General features: G+C 43.1%; 2 protein-coding genes across 6 annotated transcripts in view; one reads left to right on the forward strand and one right to left on the reverse strand.

Moving 5' to 3' along the window:
• Positions 1–6,380, forward strand: part of OIT3 (oncoprotein induced transcript 3) — a gene marked incomplete at its 3' end in the record, with an annotated part of 28,508 nt that extends 22,128 nt beyond the window's left edge. Inside the window, exons 8-9 of the mRNA XM_079976348.1 lie at positions 4,651–4,750; positions 6,204–6,380. Of these exons, the coding sequence (XP_079832474.1) occupies positions 4,651–4,750; positions 6,204–6,380 (277 nt within the window). The remainder of the gene's footprint in view (positions 1–4,650; positions 4,751–6,203) is intronic.
• Positions 1,080–19,482, reverse strand: PLA2G12B (phospholipase A2 group XIIB). 5 transcript variants are annotated; one of them, XM_079976494.1, is made up of 5 exons: positions 19,134–19,482; positions 14,838–14,926; positions 12,399–12,564; positions 9,442–9,561; positions 1,080–1,123 (listed from the first exon to the last, which is right to left on the reverse strand). In XM_079976494.1, the coding sequence occupies exons 1-4, from the start codon at positions 19,369–19,371 to the stop codon at positions 9,443–9,445; spliced, it is 612 nt and encodes a 203-aa protein (XP_079832620.1). In that variant the 5' UTR covers positions 19,372–19,482; the 3' UTR covers positions 1,080–1,123; position 9,442. The 5 variants fall into 5 exon arrangements, with proteins under 5 accessions (XP_079832620.1, XP_079832619.1, XP_079832621.1 ...); XM_079976493.1 differs by lacking the exon at positions 1,080–1,123 and adding an exon at positions 5,554–5,886; XM_079976495.1 differs by lacking the exon at positions 1,080–1,123 and adding an exon at positions 6,396–6,582.
• Positions 19,483–20,854: the final 1,372 nt, after the last annotated feature.

Raw genomic sequence — 20,854 nt, forward strand, 5'->3', positions numbered from 1 at the left:
AGAAAAGCAAGCTCGTGCATTACTTCTTAAAGTTGCAGTTCTTATAACACTAAGCTGGGATGGAAACAATTCAAGGAGCCTGGTGGAATGGCTGCAGTTGAGAGAGGGAGAGCCATAGGTGGCTTGTCTCCAAGCAGAGATGATGAAGTAGTTTTTATTTTCTTCTTTCTCTCTGCTCTGCATTCTGATATACAGGTACTTTCATTACAAACAATTAATGAAATTTGCTTTCAGGATTGTTCTTTTAAACGGTACACTTTTGTAATCAATTAAGAACCAACCATGCCTTCAAGGGCACCCTTATTGATGAACACTTCAATAGCATCTGGTGTTTACCTTGTCTTCTAAGATATGTGGGTATTTGTCTTTTCTAGATGCATCTCATAAATTTTATAAATTCCCTCTAGAGATCCATCTTTGTACCCGCTGCCTTTGGAGCAATTTTAAAACTGCTAACCCTAAACTCATTTTTTAAATTGAAAATTTGCCAGGCACGTAGCCTGTGGCCTGTGAATAACTGCTTGATACCGACTTCATAATTCTTTATTAGATTGCATGTAAACAACCCTCAAATATGTAGGCTATTTTCACGCACAAAAAACCTGCAAAGGAACTTTTTTTCTGCTTTGCTGGATTTAAGCAGAATTTGCTGTTTTAACATCTATTTTTAGGCACTGATAGGGTCAACATCCTAGGGAGTCTGAAAAATAAACACTCATGATAAAGAATTTATACACCATGTTCAGGCTGCATCTGGAGAACTGAGGGAGAAATTCAGTGTCACCCAATGTTAAGCCTTCTATCAGGACATTTCAGCTTTCCAGATGGAACATCCTTTTCAGTGGGGTGGGGTGTGGGATGCCAACCCACCTAGAGCCAATTTCATAGGGGGGACCCTGATGTACAGACAGAAATCCCTGCACATGTCTTCTGCCATTGGCAACTGTTCGGTGAATTCCATGCAAATTACAGTGCTCACTTCTGGATACCACATATTGTAAACAACAACAACAACAACAACAACAATCCATTGACAAAATGGAGCTTTTTCAGAGAGTGGTTACTGGGATGGTGAGGGTTTGAGTCCGAGGAAAACCAGTTGGAAGAACTGGGAATGCTTAGCCTGGAGAAGAGGAGATGAAAGAGCGTTATGATAATAGACTTCAGTTACTCTCTTATTTTAGGGTAATCTTCCTATTGGCAAGAGTCAATTAGTCATTTTTAGAGAAGAACACACTGGAAACTTCAGTTTTATTCACAAATTCACTGAACAGGTATCATGGAGGTGCAGAAGCCAGGTTTTTCTAGTCCTAAAGCAACATTGGTAGTCCTCCACAATCCAAATGAGGTCCCTGTGAACTGCTGCCACTCAGTCTTCCTCACACAACTCATTCATATACTTGCCTATTCAGGGAAAACTTGTAGTTGTGATCTACATTCCAGGTATCCAGTTGCTTGCTGTCTCTCTCACCCCACCCATCTGACTGCTTTGCCCCAGCATCATGTCCCAGAGGTGTTAGTTTGTTGTAATATGGCATAAGCTTTGAATAACAGAGGAACATAAATCACAACAGTACATTAATTTTCTCTACATACACGGTATGTTAACCTTTAGACAGCGAGTGCCTGGGATGTGTATCTGCAACAACAACAAGGTTTGGAGCATGCTTCATATGTCAACTAAAACATTTCCTCCTTTTTGGTGATAATGTAAGGAGCTGCATTCAGGTGGCAATCATTATGACTAAAAATGTAATTAAATCCTGCCCAATGAGCCCTTTCTTTCCCACCCCTGGATAAGCAGTTAATTAGGTATTTATGCCATAAGTCCAAGTATCAAATATCATTATACCCAGGGGAAGAGCATAATAGTTCAAGTCTGTTTCTTTCCTCTTCCTATCTACAGCGTTTAGAACATTCAAAGTCCACATTCCTGAGATTAGGTTGCTGGAAAGAAAAATGCCATGTTGTCTTATATTGCAAAACCAGATGGCTTCTTTCTTCTTTTTTTTCTTTTTGAAAGGACAGGTTACTGAAAAATAACATCTATCAATTAATTTTTTTAAAAATCCCCTTCCAGAAAAGATTCTGCTCCTGTAATAAGAAAACACCAGGTACAATACATCACATAATTCTGGATTGCCCTCTTCTCAATTAATTAATAGCTGGGGCCATTTTCTCTAGTATTATATCATACTTTTGAAGGGAATGACATTTACAGTGCATACTTCATCTACTTCCTCTGAATTAATTCCACTAGTTTCAATCCTGGATTAACTGGGATGAGAATAAGATGCCGTGTCATGTTCAGATGAAAACCTACTAAGATAATTGTATGACTCATCTGTTTTTTTGGCATCACAGGCTCCCAAACCTCAGAGGTATAATGATCCCTAAGAATCTCTGGTTAGAGAGAGACAAATAGTTCTTGTGGGAGCCAAATACAGCTTGAAATAGGCATTGCCTTGCAAAGTATGCATCTGACTGATTCATTGGCATCTCTGGTCAACTAGATTTGGCAGGCCTGTGTGGAATAAGTGTAGAGCAAGGACTTGAAGGCAAAATGTGGTCCTACAGACCTCTTTATCTGGCTCATGGGACTCTCCCCCTCTTCCTGGCTAGAATTTGCCTTGAACTCTGATAATGTTTTTTTTTTATAAGATATTTATTCAAGTTTTCAAAAATAATACATTGTAAAACAAAAAGAAAAGAAAAAACAAAAATACAAAAATACAAAAATACAAAAATACAAAAATACAAAAATACAAAAATACAAAAATACAAAAATACAAAAATACAAAAATAAAAGCAATTTAAAAACACATAGAGTTTCCACTTACTTATTTTCTTTTGACTTATTTTCCAGACCTCCTCATACCTCCCTTTCTTATATTCCAATTCAAATTATTTGTTCAGCAAATCCTCACCACTAATTCTTTTAATTATTTCAGAACCTTATTTTCTGTATCTCTTAAGCATTACAACTGAAAACCACTTAATTTCTATCCAACATCATTCTAATGAACTCTGATAATGTTTCTTGCTTAACTGGACGTTACCTGGAAGGAGGCCATAGAGAGGTGTGCGTGTTTGAATATAGAAACTAGCCTGCTATACAAAGGTAACATTCACATCCATTGCTCTGTTCCCTGTTGTCTCTGGCCTGACTCTCCATTGGCATATGGCCCCTGGGAAGTTGTCCAGAAGGAAATCATGGAATCATGGTGCACAGCCTGGGAGTCATTTTGGACGCAGGTGAATTCTGTGTCCAGGGCAGCTGTCTACCAGCTCCACCTGGTATGCAGGCTAAGACCCTACCTGCCCGCAGACCGTCTTGCCAAAGTAGTGTATGCTCTAGTTATCTCCCACTTGGACTACTGCAATGTGCTCTATGTGGGGCTACCTTTGAAGGTGACCCGCAAACTGCAATTAATCTAGAATGTGGCAGCTAGACTGGTGACTGGGAGTGGCCTCCGGGACCACATAACACTGGTCCTGAGAGATCTGCATTGGCTCCCAGTACGTTTCCGAGCACAGTTCAAAGTGTTGGTGCTGACCTTTAAAGCCCTAAACGGCCTCAGTCCTGTATTCCTGAAGGAGCGTCTCCACCCCCATCATTCAGCCACTGAGATCCAGCGCCGACGGCCTTCTGGCGGTTCCCTCATTGCGAGAAGTGACGTTACAGGGAACCAGACAGAGGGCCTTCTTGGTAGTGGCGCCCACCTTGTGGAACACCCTCCCTTCAGATGTGAAGGAAATAAGCAGCTATCCTATCTTTAAAAGACATCTGAAGGCAGCCCTGTTCAGGGAAGTTTTTAATATTTAATGCTGTACTGTTTTTAACATTTGATTGGGAACTGCCCAGAGTGGCTGGGGAGACATCTAGTCCAAGAATCGTTTCAAACCCACAACCCTGAGATTAACAGTCTCATGCTCTATCTCCTGAGCTATCCCAGGTTCAAATGCAGCCCTTGGGCTGAAAAATGCTCCTCAGCCTTGGTGTAGACCTTCAAGATTTGTGCATAGCTTTCTTTCAAGTCACCTTTAACTATGGTTTGCTTCCTGCCTTAGTACCTACAACCCAAGCTGCAAAGCTGTTACAAGACCCAGTGAATCAACAGGATAAAATAAAAGGCTGCTGTGAAAAGTTACTTTATTTTTGTGATAATTTGGTGTTTTTGAGAATAATCAGAAAGGGAAGGAAGAGATGATGATGTTTCCAGAGCGCCTTTAGTTCTGAAACTATATTCTTTGAACTAAATGCTAATGTCTGCTTGAGCCAGCTCTTTATTATCTGTGTATCTCTGGTCAAAAAGGTGAACTGAGGATAATCTTGATTGCAATACATTGGCAAATTACTTGGCTTTCAGGAGGGGCGAGAGAGAGAGGGAGGGAGCATGCTCAGAGATTCACTGTGCATTCTGACAATTTTTCTGCCTGCTTCCCCCCCTCCCCCAATTTCTGGCAGTGCTATTGGTTCTCACTTCTGTTTTTCCATCCACTCTTCATTTTTGGATGTTATGCCACTAACACATCTATTAAGCAAGGAGAGTCAGCTTCTCTACCCTGCTGCCTCTGTTCTTGGAGGAACGTGTTGCGATTCCCCCACCCATGTCTGTGAAAACCATTAACATTTTTCTCTTTCTTCAGCTGTGTTTCTGATGACTCTGTGAAGCAATACACATCCAAAGATCATCTGGCCAAGCACTTCCAAGTCCCAGTGTTCAAATTTGTGGGTAAGGACAACAAGGTGAGTGAAAATGCGTAGCAGCTGCTCCTTTAGCAGTTTGCTAGCAAAACATCTGACACATGCATGGACAATAGATGCAGGAGGTGCCCTTGAAGGATGCAAATCAGAGATGCATTGCCTTCTTCCAGTTCTTCATAAGGGATTTCACTTTAGGAAGAGGATAAGGATAACAGTTTGCTGGTTCCCTGACTTCTGCTTTTATTTCATACTTTCATACTGACAGTGTAGGAATGACAAAGTGGGTGATTGGGAATATATATATGTATACAATGCACACACACATATAATGCAATAGGATGATGCAATATTGTCGTGGGCAGTCCCTCTTTCCTTCACTCCCTCCTCTGATGCCCTTTCACGTCTCTGCCTCCCAAAGGCTTCCACAGCTGTTTGTTGCAGCAGCCCTGGTTACAAGCTCCTCAGGCAATTGGTGCCTCTGGGGCTGGCCAAGGGGTGCTTCCCAAGCCCCTGTGGGGCAGTGTGAGGAAGCACCTCTCTTTTGGGGGGGGGAGCGCAGAGACTAGGGGCAGCAGCAGCAGCTGCCCAGAGGCCTCCCAAGGAGAGAGGAGAGGAGAGGAGGCTGAGGAAACACTCCACAAGAGATGGTATTTGCAAAAGGGTGAGAGGCTCTGCTAGCTCTGCAGGCAAGGGGTGACATAACCAGGCTCCTGAGCCCCATGGGGTGCTGCAGAAAGAATGTAGTTGGTCAAGGGAGCCGTGGACTCAAAAAGATTGAAAACCACTGGTGTAGATATTCCCTCTACAGTACTTGGAAAACAGACAGAACTTTGTTGAGTGCAGCGGAAGCTGAAACTATGTTATCTGTTTAGCTTGTTGACACCACTTTCAACTCCTGTTCAGGAATTGAATACTGCTGCAACCTAAAATTACGTACAACCTGTCTGGTTTTAAGATCACCACCCTGATCAAAACTTTGTGACCTATCTGTTATGCTTTTCTTTCTTTCTTATTTAAGCTCATTTTCAATGCAAACAATATGCAAAACATGTACGCAAAAGTCTGGCGGTTTGGAGTGGAGGTGTCTGCCGGATCAATACTTAACCTGCTTTGTTTTATGGCATAAAATCCCAGTGCAGCCTTTTTAGTCGATTTCTTCTTCTCGGGAGTAGACTACACTGAAGATAGAAGGAATACTAAGCCCTAGGCAGAATTATTTGTAAGCCTAATAGCCTAAAAGGCTCCAAGCCTAGCAGGTTGCTTCTCTGAACTTCTGTTTCAGACATGCCACTGCAGAAGCCTATAGGTTGCATGTGGTTGTGAGGCAAAACAGGGTGTTTTCTGAGTTTCTGGCTTCTGTACAAATACTGCTACCCCCCACCAACCTGAATTGTTTCCTTTACCTAGCAAATCCCTGGATTCTGCAGATGTGTGTGACAGATTCCCCCAGGCCATTTGGGATGCTTCATATTTGTTTATCTCCTTTTGTATTCAGGAAGTGTTCCTCCACTGCCGTGTCCTTGTGTGTGGAGTGACAGATGAGAGGTCTCGCTGTGCCCAAGGCTGCCGCAGACGGATGCGCAGATGGGCAGAGTCAGAGGAAGAGGAAGCCAGTCACATGGCTAATCGCGTCCTCACAGGTGGTCCCATTAGAATTGACATGGAGAAGTAGATCTATCTCAGCCTTCACCAGCCTAGATCCCACCAGACTACGACCCCTGTTTTGGGCCTACAGCCTCCATGCTGGTTGAGGCTGATGGGAGTTGTAGTCCAAAGCATCTGGAGGGCACCAGGTTGGCAAAGGCTGTCTTATCTTGTGAACATGCTGTCTCACTGATGCTTTCTCCTATGTACCTTCGATAGTGAGCAGTCATCTGTGTTTGGCAAGAAAATAAAGGCAACAAACAAAACAAAACAAAACCATGTGATTTCCTCTTTCCCCAGTGAAAGCCTATGATCTTTGCTAAGGTCAGATTAGATGCAATCTCATCCAAATGCTGTTTGAAGTCTGATAATGGACGGTTGGAGCAAAATTAAATGGGCCATTTGAATCACAGGGATGACAATGGTACCAATTTTTGTTAGAAATCATTAGTTCAAAGAGCATGTAAAATGTCCAGATCTATAGCATTTTCATGAACAGGAATTTGGGTTTTTTACAAGGCTACACTGACATAGAGAAGGGGGACACTGTCTGCAACATACCAACAACTTAACTAGCACACTTTATCATTTTTAGGTGTTGAAATCAACACAAACTAAGGGGTGCAGAGGGTGCAGAGTGGTTCAAAATCTAGGAGTTTTGAACCACTTTATAGTATTTAAATGGTGAGATCCTATATCATCATGACCTAGAAAAATCTTTCCTAAAGCCAGATGAACCAGTGGCATAGTAATTTGCAGTCTGGAAAGGTGTTAAAGCTCTTCACAGTGACAGATTCATGAACACCAATCCAAATGTCAGTGTGATAGATCTCACCCAGTAAAAGATGGCTGCATGACCACTGAAGCTCATAGGTTTAATTGAAGTTACTGGATTCAGTGAAAAGAAATGCAATGCAACTCTATTACTGTCTGCTCAGAAGTAAGTACCACCTTGTCCAATAGTGCTTACTCCAAAGTAAGTGTGAATAGGGTTACTAACTTAGTCTCTATTTCCTATTCAATAAATTTTGTGGACTTCAGTGATACTGTTGGGGAACATCTTTCTCTATAGTCCACAAAGTACTTATGCTAGAATCAGGGCCAGTCCTACCATTAGGCAGAAGGGGGCAGCTGCCTTATGCAGCAGATGCTGGGGAATGGGCAGCTGTTGCCTTCAGGTGAGATGCTGCCTTCAGGTGTAATAAAACTAAACTTCCAGTCAAGTTGGTTTCAATATATAGAATGGGGGGACGGCTCCCTTTTGTCCTTCAACACAAGCAGGAAAATGCCTTTGGCAAGCTCTGGCCAGGAAAGTCCAGAATTTGTGTTGTTCCCCTTTAAAGCCTTTGCATTGTCCTCTTCCTATATCTTCTCTCTACTTTTTGTAAGGATTATTAAGAAATATTTTGTTGGTTGTAGCCAAATGCCTTGCATAGGCTCACAGTCAGCACTGATGTAAGATATATGCACCATGTGTTCAAATTATATAATCTACACTAAAAAAATTAAAAAATAAAAAAGGTTTGGAACTAGGTGCTGAAAATTCTATATGTTTTAACTTGCTAACTGTGTATTACTAGGAAGTTCATTAATTGTAGCATTCTTATAGTGTGAATCTCCATTCTCCATCCCAAATAACATAGCATTTATGTTTTGTAATGTTTTGATCATATTGCTCTCATCATGCACACCTATTGTTAGGAATTTAAAATATAATGATAAAAGGCAGTATAGGAAACTGATGTAGGGCTGCCATTACCGGGATTTCAAAGGTGGAATTGACGTATGGGGGGAATTTCCACAAAGCTCAACAACTAACTGATGGACCTACCAAACATCAACCCAGATGGAGGAATGAAATATTGGGAGACAACACACTTATCGCAGGGTAGCCTAAAAAGGGAGGGGGGTTTATTTAGTTATGGGATCATGGAAAAGAGTAAATACTGTACTGAAAAGAGTAAATTCTGTAAGGCATTCATAATGTAAATGGACGGACAAGTTCAACAGTGTTAAAAACAGCTCCAAGAGTTTTAGATAATCAAGAACCAGAGAACATAAGTTTAGGTGCAGTAGGATATGTTTAGAAAAGGAATCATGGTGTTATTTTATCAGAGGGCAACAGGCAAAATATCAAAAACATTCAAATTTGGGACAAGTGGCAATTTGTGTTTACAGAGAAATAACCCAGATGGTCTAAGAGTTATATTTTGGAAGAATGAGGATGGTTCTAAAATAGATATATATAGTTGTGCCACCCAAAGTTGTAAAATAATAGTAATCCTTTGTAGCTAGAAGAGTGCATCGTAAATGTTACTGCCAAGCTCTGATGTTATTTTGAACTATATATGTTATTTAATAAAAGTTAGTTTTACAATGGCCTACCATAATAAATTTTTCAAATAGTCAATATACCTTTGCTTGTTATTAAGCAATATGTATGTTGCTTCTCTTTAAGTGGAGCAATGCCTTAATGGAAATAAAATTAAGAGTAACTTCAAAACCCACACTGTGATCTTGTCATTCTTCCCTCTTTTTTTGTCTTTTGGTTAATCCCCAGAACCAGCCATTCTGTGTGCTGTTGAGTAGTCCATGATCCAGGACTACTGGTGCAACCCTGCACCTGTTTTTCCAATAGAATGGGATTCTCATGACCCTTGACTGGCTCTACACCACTATGGCAGCATTAAATGTCTGGTGATAACAGCCAGTCGGCTGTGTGAATATTTGCTGCGGAAATGTACTATAGCCAATGTCACGTTTTCTCTGTATCCTTTGTCACATCTGGAATGCGCGCACACACACACACATCGCAGTTGGTCTTCACTGAGGTTTGTCATTATGCCAAACAGATGCTTTGGGAAGGTGAAAGAAGTTGTCAGATGGAACAGACGAGGGTGCCAGGCCAAGGCAATCGGTTCCAGTCTTCAAACTGCAATTAAGGCATTTGCAGTGATCGCAATGATCTGCTCCCCTAATGTAACCGCTGCCAAAAATTGCACCTGTGTAGGGAGTAGAGAGCGGACCCGCTTCTAAGCAAGTGGGCGCATGAATTCAGAGCTATCGCTGTCAGGCAGTTTGATGCTCACCTCACAACTCTTCCCGTTCTTCCTCCTGACAAATGCAAGCGCTTCTTTGGCTGTCCATGAAAGGACGGCAGCCCAGAGTCCTGACTGTTTTAAATACGGCATCGGCTACTGATTCACATGCTGGAACAGAGGACAAAGAGGAGCATGTCAGGGCCAATCAACAATTTCCACTGTGTGCCTACTGAGGTTTGGTCTGCTTCTCTATAGGCAGCTGCTTGTCATACAGACAGCTTCATGATCCATCATACCAAGGGGAGCTGGTTTAGCTTAACTGGAACTGCCAGCTGAGAAGTGCTAGGCTATGGAGACATCCTTTACATCCAAAGTGCATGGTTTCCCCTAAAGAATTCCCAGGAATGGTGCTGGGAACTGTAGCTCTGTGGTGGTAAGCTACAGTTCCCAGTTTCCTGTGTCTGGTGTAGCTGATAAGCAGTTCTGTCATTTGCACTGCAAATTTCTTTGTTTATTGCTAGGATTTCTACCTCACCTTTTCATAAAATAGCCAAAGACTATTTTGTGGATGCTCACTAGAATATCACACTATAGTCCAGGGGTGGGGGAACCTTCAGCCCAGAAGGCCATATCTTTATCTCCCCTGAACCTCTTGGGCCAACTTTGCCAGGTGGTGATGGGGAACCACTCACTTGTCAGTCATCTGAAGTCATGATGATATTGGGTTATTGATGCATGTCATTGTTGACCCATGACGATGGTGCTGTGCCCAGTTCTACCCAAACATCCAACAGCCACCTGATAGCTAGGTGCTGTGCCTAGGACTCAGCAAGATTTCAAAGCCCAGTGCTTGGGAAGCAGGTTGTCAGGCTGGTTGGGAAGTGCTGCACAAAGCATTCTGCAAGTTCTCCCCTCAGCGCTTGCCAAGCATTAATCATAGGGTTTGCAAAGCCCTTTGCGTAGCGTTTCTGAAGCGCTCAACATCTGGTTATTGGGTGCTTTGCAAGCACTGCACAAGGAGCTTTTCAGGCACAAAGTGCCTGAAAAGCCCCTTTTGGCCAAGCTCCGCCCTTGCCTTCCCCATCAGGTGTAGGGCAGGTGGGCGTAGCTTGCCCCAAATGCCAAAGCTTGCCAAATGGAGAAGTCTGGCAGGCCAAATTTGGCCTGTAGGAGAAAGGTTTCATACCCCTACTATACTTGACTGTTCCCTTTCTTATTAACAGTTAAACAAGATACTACATTTATAATCAGACTCTCTCACCCTTCTTCTTTTTAAGTAAATAGCAGGTTTGTGTGCATGTGCTGCCTCCTCGAGAGGTCCGAAGGGTGACAACACAAGAATGGGCCTTCTCTGCAGTGTCTTCCCATCTGAGAAATGCTCTCCCCAGGGAAGTTCACCTGGCGCCTTCATTATACACCAGGCAAAAATGTTCCTTTTTAACTAGGCCTTTGGTTGATTTGATTGACATTCTATGCCCTTTTAAATTGTGGCTTTTGGGGGGGCATTATTGTGTTGTTGTTGCTTTGATTATGTATTTTGCAGTTTTATATTTCACTTTTATTCTGTGAACTGCCCTGAGACCTCCAGGTATAGGGCGATATAATAATAATAATAATAATAATAATAATAATAATAATAATAATAAAGGTTCCTGCATCCCTGGCAAAGATGTGATCTAGGAGTGCAAGGGGAAGACCCATAATTAAGTAGGGAGTTTCATTACTTCAATTCAATATAATTGTTGATCCTCATGGTGCAGAGGAAATCTAGGAAAATGGGAAGCTGGTATATCTGAAAGGTTTGAATGGCCGATGGGGAAAATGGTCAAGGATGGTTGAAACTGAGCAACACCTGCAGATTCCCCATCCCTGATGCAAGTGATGAATTGCTAAGATGCTCACAGCATATAATCTTTACAGGGCAACTGGCATGATTTTTTTCTTCGGTTTCTAGTAGGTTGTGTACACCTATAAGTACTAAAACCACACACGTTCCATCATCCTAATGAGACAGGAAGCCAATGATGAGGGAAACTGTCTTAGAGAATCTGCTGAGCGTCTGCATCAGCAGCTCTGAACTTCCCCATTTATCTTAATTGTTACACTTGGAAAATAAATTAGTGACCCCTTTGCCATCTAATTGCTGGAAGCTGAACCAGAGAAGGGTAAATGGTGTTGGGGCAGGGAGAGAAAGGCTAGACACTGTGGGAACAATATTTTTCAAAGCAGCACACATTAGGCAGTACACTCCTCCCCCTCCCCTGCCCACTTATAAAGATTCCTAGGGAATCTTTCTGAAAATCTGCTCATCTACACAGGAGGAGTGAAGGGGGAGAAATTGATTTAGTTTGCATTTTAACGCTAAATCCCCAAATTCTCCCACTACAATACTGAGATGCTTCTTGGAAATTGGCCCATCTCCAGATTTTGCACTGCATTTCTCCAGCCAAAGAATATGTACAAAAATGTAATATTAATGAAAGCTGTGCATAAAAACTCACAGTGAAGGTAACATGCCTTCTGTTGGGGGAAATTGCTCTCGAAAATGAATAATCTAAAAAAAAAAAGTTGACTGCGACAAGGTGTGCATCAGGAGAACCACACGTAGAAATGCATACAAATATGCCTGAAGACTTCTTTTTTTAAAAAAGAAAGGATTGAAAACATATGTAGAAATACAAGTAACCCAATTTAAGACTGGAGAAATGGGAAAAAACAACCAACATGGACACATCTTCCTATCCTTACACTGAGGTAGCTAATTGGCAGCTCATGAACCCAACATTTGCCTGGGGTCAGACACAGACTACATGTTTATGGCCACATCACAACATACATTTAAAGCACTACACTACTACTTTAATTATCCATGGCTTCCCCCAAAAGAATTCTGGGAGCTGTGGTTTGTTAAGGGTACTGCCTCATTCCCACCAACTGCTTAGGAAATCAGCCATCACTGAGTTACATTTCCTTCCACTTAATGCATCCCTGGGTGGGAAACTCACCTGCCACCTTGGAGACGAAGCCAAGGCTGCGCTTGAGGTCGGAGCAGATGGACTGCAAACACCAGCGAAATTTGGCATCGCAGCGGTATTTGTTGGCTCCGCAGGTATCATAGCATATATCCAGCTGGTTGCAACACTTAGTCATGGCAGGGATACCCATATCCAGCTGTACATGAAAGGAGAGGGAAGAAAAGATTCTCTGGCACACAACATCGCTTCCCTCCCTCCCCTCATATTTCTTCTCTGAATGCTGTTTATAAAATTTAATTTTGCATGGATTAGCTGCAACGGATTGAACTGCCTGATACTGACGGTTCTTAGGAGACCAACAGGATGAGAAAAACATGCTGCAGTGAGATTAAACAATAGCTAAACCACAGAGTCTAGGACTTGCCGATCAGAAGGTCGGCAGTTTGAATCCCCGCAACGGGGTGAGCTCCCGTTGCTCGGTCCCTGCTCCTGCCAACCTAGCAGTTCGAAAGCACATCAAAGTGCAAGTAGATAAATAGGTACCGCTCCGGCGGGAAGGCAAACGGCGTTTCCGTGCACTGCTCTGATTTGCCAGAAGCAGCTTAGTCATGCTGGCCACGTGACCCGGAAGCTGTACACCGGCTCCCTCGGCCAATAAAACGAGATGAGCGCAGCAACCCCATAGTCGGTCACAACTGAACCTAATGGTCAGGAGTCCCTTTACCTTTATGCCTATCAAATAACCATGTCACTTGTCTTGGGAAACAATGCCATAGTTCCTTGAGCAGAGCTAACATGGTGTCCTTCAGATTTTGTAGGCTCCCAATTCCCCTCAACGGAGTAACATTGGAAGCGGCCTCATACCAAATCAGACCATTGGTCCACTAAGCTCAGCAGTGCCCACAATGACTGGCAGGAGCTCTCCAAGGTTTCAGGAAGGGGTCTCTTCCAAACGTAGCGGGAGATGCCGGGGATTGAACCTGGCACCTTGTCGGTTACCTTTGTCTTAAATCAGCCTCTGGTGAAGGCTGATGGGAGCTGTGGTCCAAACCATCTGGAGGGCACCAGGTTGGGGAAGGCTGTCCTAACATGTGGTTGCCCATGGCTTTTGACTACAGAGATGGCAGTTAATACAAGAATAGGCTTGTCATCATCCACCTTCGTCACAGATGACCTGAATATGTCAATGAACCACACATATTTATTTTCTTGGTCAGGTAACACCCTGAACACAGTGAAATATATTTCATTTGCTGACCAGCATCAAAGAAGGACGAATCTTCTTCAAGGAAACATCAAGCCATGTATGGCGAGGCTTCCACTGACAAGGAGCAACTCACGTTTACAGAACAAGGGGACACTGTCATTTATATAGGGTTCTTCAACATCAACTTCGTTGGACTGGTCATGTTGTGCGGATGCCTGGTTATCGTCTTCCAAAGCAAGTACTCTATTCCAAACTTAAAAATGCAAAGTTTAATGCTGGTGGTCAACAAAAGAGGTTTAAAGACTCTCTCAAGGCAAATCTTTAAAAATGTGGTAGAAAAACTGACAACTGGGAAACACTGGCCTGAGAGTGCTCCAGTTGGAGAACAGCCTTCACCAAAGGTGTCATGGGCTTTGAAGACACTCGAACTCAAAACACTCGAACGAAAGGGAGAAACGTGCTAAGAGGAAGGCACGTTTGGCAAACCCTCACCATGACCAACTCCCACCTGGAAGCCTATGTCCCCACTGTGGAAGAACGTGTGGATCCAGAATTGGCCTCCACAGTCACTTACAAACCCACTGTTAAAATCCTGTTTATGGAAGACAATCTTAATCGGCTACGAGTGATTGCCAAAGAAGAAGAAAAGAAAAAGATATTGCCCATCTGCCTCAAACTGCCAGATGCTGAGTCCCTCTGAGGCGATGGTGCCAGTTGGCATTTAGGACCAAAGCCCATCAGTTACAACTCATGCATTCCAATCTGGTCCACATCCAGGTACCATGTCAGCTCTTTGGAGTGCTTTTCCACTTGTTTTTATTACAGATCCCGCTTTCTTTCATTTTTGCCTTTCTGTAATTATGAAGATAATTGGAGTCGTGAATCCTGCATCCATTTATGCAGTCCCCATCTAGAGGATTTATTTGTTCACCACAGCAGCCACCAACAGTTGGAAGCTAAATGCTCGGGTGACTGGCCAATCAAACAGTAAATTATACGGGTAGCAGTCAGTTGAGACGTGATCGCTTTGTTTGCCATCAGCAGCCAGCCGTCACCTCTGGCACACACAAGGCAGACAGCTTGCACTTGACATCAGGATGAGAGTGGCTGTCTGGGCAAACATTGAGCGGGACGCTCTTCCCGTTTGGAGAGCCTGGACAGATCAAGGGACAAAAAGCACCAAGCAATCACAACCCTGCCTGAAAAGGCAAGTGTGGTTAGTAAATCATTTCACTGGGTAATGAGATGTTAGCAGTACATACACTTTCGGGTACCTTGAGACCCAGGAAATAGGAGCTGCAGCCATTGGGTTCTGGAGACTTGTAATCTGGCCTGGCCATTGGCGCTTTCCCTGTAAGACAAGTGGATAACACACCCAAAGAAAGCATTAATAGTTCTAGATGTGACAGCCTTGGAAAGGAGGACTTTGTACAAAGCTTATTGCAGTGCTAGTGAGCATCATGAAAGGACTGGCTTGGCTTTGCCAAAGAGCAAGGAATCAATTTAGTTGGGCATCCTTGGGAACAGAACTAGAAGCAACAGCTGAAGGCCCCAGGGAGCTGGAAGGGCCCTTTAGCACCAGGCGGTGGTGAAACTTGAATCCATCTACGGTAGCCACCTGATCTTTTAAGTGGCCCAAGATGTAAGTCCCTGGCCCATAGGTCAATGAAACCTCTAGTGTTCATTGATCTAATGGCCAGGGCATTGCATCTGGGTGATGTAAGATGGCAGGCGGCCACCATAGATAGGAGTCAAGCTTTGCCCCTGTACAGAAGCGCTGCTGCACAGTAGAGGGTACTGAGTGATGTCACTGCTACAACAAGCAGGATTGGGCCCTGCCCTCGTTGATGGATATTGGAGTCCCCTGACTGGCACTGTTCCAAGTGTCCCCCATAGTCTGTTGCCAAACAAGTTTCATAATATAAAGTTGAAGTCATTCATATCTATACATATCCATATCCTTTATTTCATGCTATTTACAACAGACTAGAATTGCAATTAACATTTAATTTTGCAAAGGTGTTTTTAAAAATCTAGCAAAGTGGTTAATTCCAACACTCAACATGTAAAACATCCATTTCACATTCAGAATTGAAATACTCATTTTGAAAGGGCGTTTCCTGTCAAAATTCAAGTGTTGACATCTTGTTTTTTTATTTTATCTGATGTAAAATGTAGTATTTCAAAAGATGTCAACAGTCAATGAGCAAATATGTGTCTCCCATAAGTAGCATTGCATGCCAACAACCCAATACTGTGGGTTCTCTGTTCTCTGTTCTCTGTACGATCCAGTTCATGTATACAATGGAAATGCAGTTAGTCCAAGAAACACAATGCATTTCCATCTCAGGGTTTTTGTACCTTATAAAAACTTAGGACTCCCCCAAACTTGTAACTATTCCGTGTGTGTGTGTGTGTGTGTGTGTGATGCCTTTTGGTTGCCTAAGCAATGACACTCATACCCTGAAAATATAGGAATTATTCTCTCTTTGTTGCCCTTCAGAGTGGTAGGGGGTGGAAGAGTGGTCTGAGGTACTGCATTATTTACTTTCCAGGAGCCAAATAGTCTGTGGAAGTCCCTGTACTTCAAACTTTCACTGGTTGCCAACCTAGCTGTCAGCATTCCAAGAACAAATGAGGGGCAAGATGCCATAACCCTTGATGACATGTCAGATGCCATATCATAACAGGATAAATGCCTCCCTTCATTTACTGGCACCGGTCCCCCATCCCCTTGGTGGATGAGCCAAGGGAGATCATTGTGAGATCCTGTCTTGTGGGCACCTGGTTGGCCACTGTGAGAACAGGATGCTGGACTAGATGGGCCTGGGGCCTCATCCAGCAGGCCTCTTCTTGCGTTCTTCAAGGATGTCCCACACATGACATGGCTGTTAACCCAGGTTTGCAGTTGTAGCTCGGGTTAAGAACTTAATTCAATCCGGAGGTCCGTTCTTAACCTGAAACTGTTCTTAACCTGAAGCACCACTTTAGCTAATGGGGCCACCTGCTGCCGCTGCACCGCCGCTGCATGATTTCTGTTCTCATCCTGAAGCAAAGTTCTTAACCCAAGGTACTATTTCTGGGTTAGTGGAGTCTGTAACCTGAAGTGTATGTAACCCGAGGTACCTCTGTACCTCGGTTTTCGAACAGCTTAGTTCACGAACAACTTGGAACCCAAACGCTGCAAAACTGGAAGTAGGTGTTCCTGTTTTCAAACTTTTTTTCAGAAGCCGAACATGCTCCGTTTTGAGTCCCCCTGTGTTTCCTGTTGCGCTGCTAATTTGCATTCCCCCCATTGTAATTCAAACCTTGCAATGTTTTAAGGTGATATTTGGAGCTTATATTTGGTGCTTTTGTTTTTGCTATTTATTTTGTCTTTTTGTTTTTGAGGCTTTTTCAGTTACGGTAATCTGTTTTTGTGACTGTGTGGATCCCAGTTCAGCAACTGACTGACTGACTGACTGACTGACTGATTGATTGATTGACTGCAGAAATGGATAAAAGCCCCCTATGCAAACAATGACTACCATTTGTGCAGGGAAGAAAGAAAATTAATTTTAATTTTTATCATCTACAATACTGTTTTATTTATTTTATAGTACAGTAAATTGATTATTGCTTTCATTTTGTGGATCAATGGTCTCATTAGATAGTAAAATTCATGTTAAATTGCTGTTTTAGGGGTTGTTCTTAAAAGTCTGGGATGGATTAATCTGTTTTGCATTACTTTCTATGGGAAAGCATGCCTTGGTTTTTGAACGCTTTGGTTTTGGAACAGACTTCTGGAACAGATTAAGTTTGAGAACCATGGTACCACTATAATGTGTGAATTGAACCCAAACCATCTGTAGCACTGGGTAGCTGCACATATTACAGAAATACTCAGTCTGCTTGTTTTTTTTTTTAAGATGCAAAGCCTTGAGGAGTTTTTGTGACCCAGAAAAGAAAAATCAAGGTGAATAACAACCGTCCTCTCTGGGGGAAGAAATGAGCAGTGAATTGATTAACAGCTCCTGGGGACTCTATTGGTACCAATTTCAGAGGTTAATGGAGTGTGGGAGGCACCATAAAAGCAAAATGTATGGTTGTAACTTGTTAGTCTCAACAAAACAAGAAAAAACAAAGTTTTTGGTCTCCAAAGAGATTGTGGATGTTCTTCACTATCCCCAAACCATTCTAGAAAGCAAATGTTTAGTGTTTCTACTCCTAAAGAATAAATCTGAGCTGACCAAACCAGCAGTCTTGGCTGCTTTGCTTAAGGCTTTCTATCTAGTGACACAAACCACATGCACAGTTCCAGAAGCTGCATGCAGATGGGAGCTGCCCATGTAGCACTAGCTGGTGCAAGCAATTTCTAACCCAGCACCTGGAAGCCTGATTCTCGAAGTCCAGTCTTCATCAATCTGTTGCCCTTCAGATATTTTGGATAGATGGGGATGATGGCATATCCTCCAACATATACCCCACACATCTTACTGGGTTGCCCCAGCCACTCTGAGCAGCTTCCAACATATATAAAAAGATAAGAAAACATTAAACATTTTTTTAAAAAAACCTTTCCAATACAGGATTGCCTTCAGACACCTTGGGGGTTGGCTGACTCCAAACCCCCAACATTTCTCCAATGAAATAGGGACATTGTAAGGAAAAGCAGGACATTCAATGATCAAAACAAAAACCGGGATGGATTCTCTAAATCAGGGGCATCCCTGGAAATTAAGGACACTGGAGGGTTGTTGTCTTAAACATCTGAAGGACAGCAGATTGGCAAAGGCTGCCCTGGTCCATTGAACTGGAGAAGACAGGTCTGAATTTTGAAGTATCTGTTGCCTGGTTCAGGGAGAAGTCAAAGGATATATTTATCCATTCTAAATAGGTGAAATGAGGATTACAGAAACTATGTTAATGATGATGGCTTGGAAACTTGAAGCAGTATGTAGCCCAGATCAACAAATATGCCTAGCCAAATTGTGCAAGTTCATCAACCATAATAAAAAAATGACAACAAGATGGCTATGCTCTACCTCCAAGTATACCAGCCACAAGAGTTGCTGTGCTTAGGTCCTGCTTGCAGAGTTGCCACAGACACCTGGTTGGTCACTGTGAGAACAGGGTGCAGGACATTTGGGGAGCCCTGAAACTTGAATTGTTATGGGGAGCCCCTTTGCAACCAGCAATGAACTAACCACTGTTACGTTCTTCAGTGGGGCTGTTCACCTTTACAACATCTGTGCTATTGACTCTCAAACTTTGGGGTTATTGAAATACATGCAGCAACAACAAAATAATCAATTTTGAACCATTTTTTTAGAAAAGCATTGTGGACTAAAGTCGCTTCTGGGGCCAGTCCAGGATTATGGGACCTGAAGCTTAATCTTCATTACTTTCAGAGCAGATCCACCCCTGGCTGGACCTATGGACTCATCCAGCAGGCCTCTTATGTAAAAAGCAATATTCTGGTCAACTATTGAGAAGCTGATATAGGTTTGAATTTGCCCAGGCTATCACTAACTGGAATGAAACAAGTGCTAAATAGAAGTGGGAAAAAAGGAGCTTACCATATCTACACCGGTACTGGCAGACGCCGTTCTTCCCTCCTAGCAGCTCTGATACGTAGTCTAAATAGGCATTCACAGTCTCAAAGCCATCCCGGATGGTCCCAATACCCCAGTCTGAAAAAGAGGCTTCCTCGGGCACTGCTGATGGATGGGCTGCGTTGTCCTGAATTGTCTCTTCAGTGCCTGTCCCCACGGCCAGAGACATGCAGAGAATCAACAAGCCGCCAAACAGTTTCATTTTGAAGCAAATCCAGGCACAGGGGAAGTTTAGCGGGACAGCGAGGGGTTAGTGAAAAATGACAACTGAGCTGCTCCGAAGGTTTTACATGGCCTGTGTGTACACCCTTCTCTGGTGGACTTTAAACGCTGCTGCTGGGGCAGCAGGATGAGGTCACCACAGTTAAGAGAGAGCACAAAGTTCAGATACTTTGGTCGAAGCATAACTCAGTGCAATGGGTCTGTTGCCCAATATTGAAGGCTCTTTTATTTGCTCCCAGGATCACCCTGGCTCAGAAGATGGCACAGGCCAGGTCCTGTAACCCCAGAAGAACTCCAACAGCATAAAACATATCTGCTTCCAAAGCTCCTTGAACATCTCCCATCAACCCACCTCACTCTCCCCTTGTTGTTGTTTCTTTTCCCTTACTCCAGCGCTTCTCAAGTAAAATATGAAGCAGGGAGATGAGGCTGTGATCAGTGGAGCCTAGTCTACCTCAGTTTGCCCTCTTTCAGTCTTCACTTGCCTTCCTTCCTACCTGCAACCATTCTAGTGGTGGTACTGCCTGCCAACTTCCTTCTCCTCAGCCTCAGACCACATTCTCACATTTAAAGAGCTATGATACTGCTTGGCGATGGTTCCCCCAAAGAATTATGGGACCTGTAAGGGTTAAGGGAGCTGAGAATTGTTAGGAGGCCCTTCTTCCATTCACAGAGCTACAATTCCCAGAGTTCCCTGAGAGGTGTTGATTGCTAAATCACCCCGGGAACGGTAGCTCCGCTATGTGCAGGTATTTCAAGTTACGGTAATTACAGACACATGTGTGCGCTCGTAATGCTGACATACACCAGTCAAAGGGACAAGGAAGTGGAAGGGGTGTGACTACAGTCACAGAACTGTCCTCAATCTGAACACTTGTATGTGGATGGGGGAAAGCATGATAACATCAACATGCAACCGGTGGTGTGAAGAGCCTGCTACAATTTTGCTTCAAAAAGGGTTGGAACGAACAGCAGCTATAGCATCATAAACAGCAGAGCTGCAAGAGTCTCCTGTCTCCTGTACCTGAGTTCAATGGGACTTACAGGGAAGCGCATATAGGATTGTAGCCTAACAGATTTGTTGCAGCATAAAGCAGTATGTAAAGTTAGTGTAGGTTAGAATTTAAAGCTTATGCCACAATACATCTGTTAGTGTTTGAAAGTGACATATGACTCTTTCTTACTGCTCTCCTTGCTCAGGACTGGTTAGGAAGGAAACAAAATCAGTCTTATCTCTCTCTGTGTGTGTAAGGCATGGGGCAACCCAGATACATATCAGTGAACTTCATCAGCCTTAGGTCATAATAGCTGCTGGCTGATATCAGATTTATTCAGAGAGTTCCTGACCCAGCATTGACTTTATTTTCTGTTTTAAAGACTCAAAAGGGAGAATTAGCACACATAGATGATGATGATGGTGGTGGTGATGATGATGATGATGATGATGATGATGCCTTTTCCAT

Source organism: Podarcis cretensis (assembly GCF_951804945.1).
Source record: "Podarcis cretensis genome assembly, chromosome: 5".
NCBI lineage: Eukaryota > Metazoa > Chordata > Lepidosauria > Squamata > Lacertidae > Podarcis > Podarcis cretensis.

Excerpts from the sequence above, each read along its gene's own strand:
- PLA2G12B (XM_079976494.1), bottom strand. The coding sequence starts at position 19,371 with ATGAAACTGTTTGGCGGCTTGTTGATTCTCTGCATGTCTCTGGCCGTG. Across the intron at positions 12,565-14,837 it reads GTCTCAAGGTACCCGAAAGT|CTGGATATGGGTATCCCTGC; the intron begins GTATGTACTGCT and ends TTTCATGTACAG. Across the intron at positions 9,562-12,398 it reads CTTCGTCTCCAAGGTGGCAG|CATGTGAATCAGTAGCCGAT; the intron begins GTGAGTTTCCCA and ends CCTCTGTTCCAG.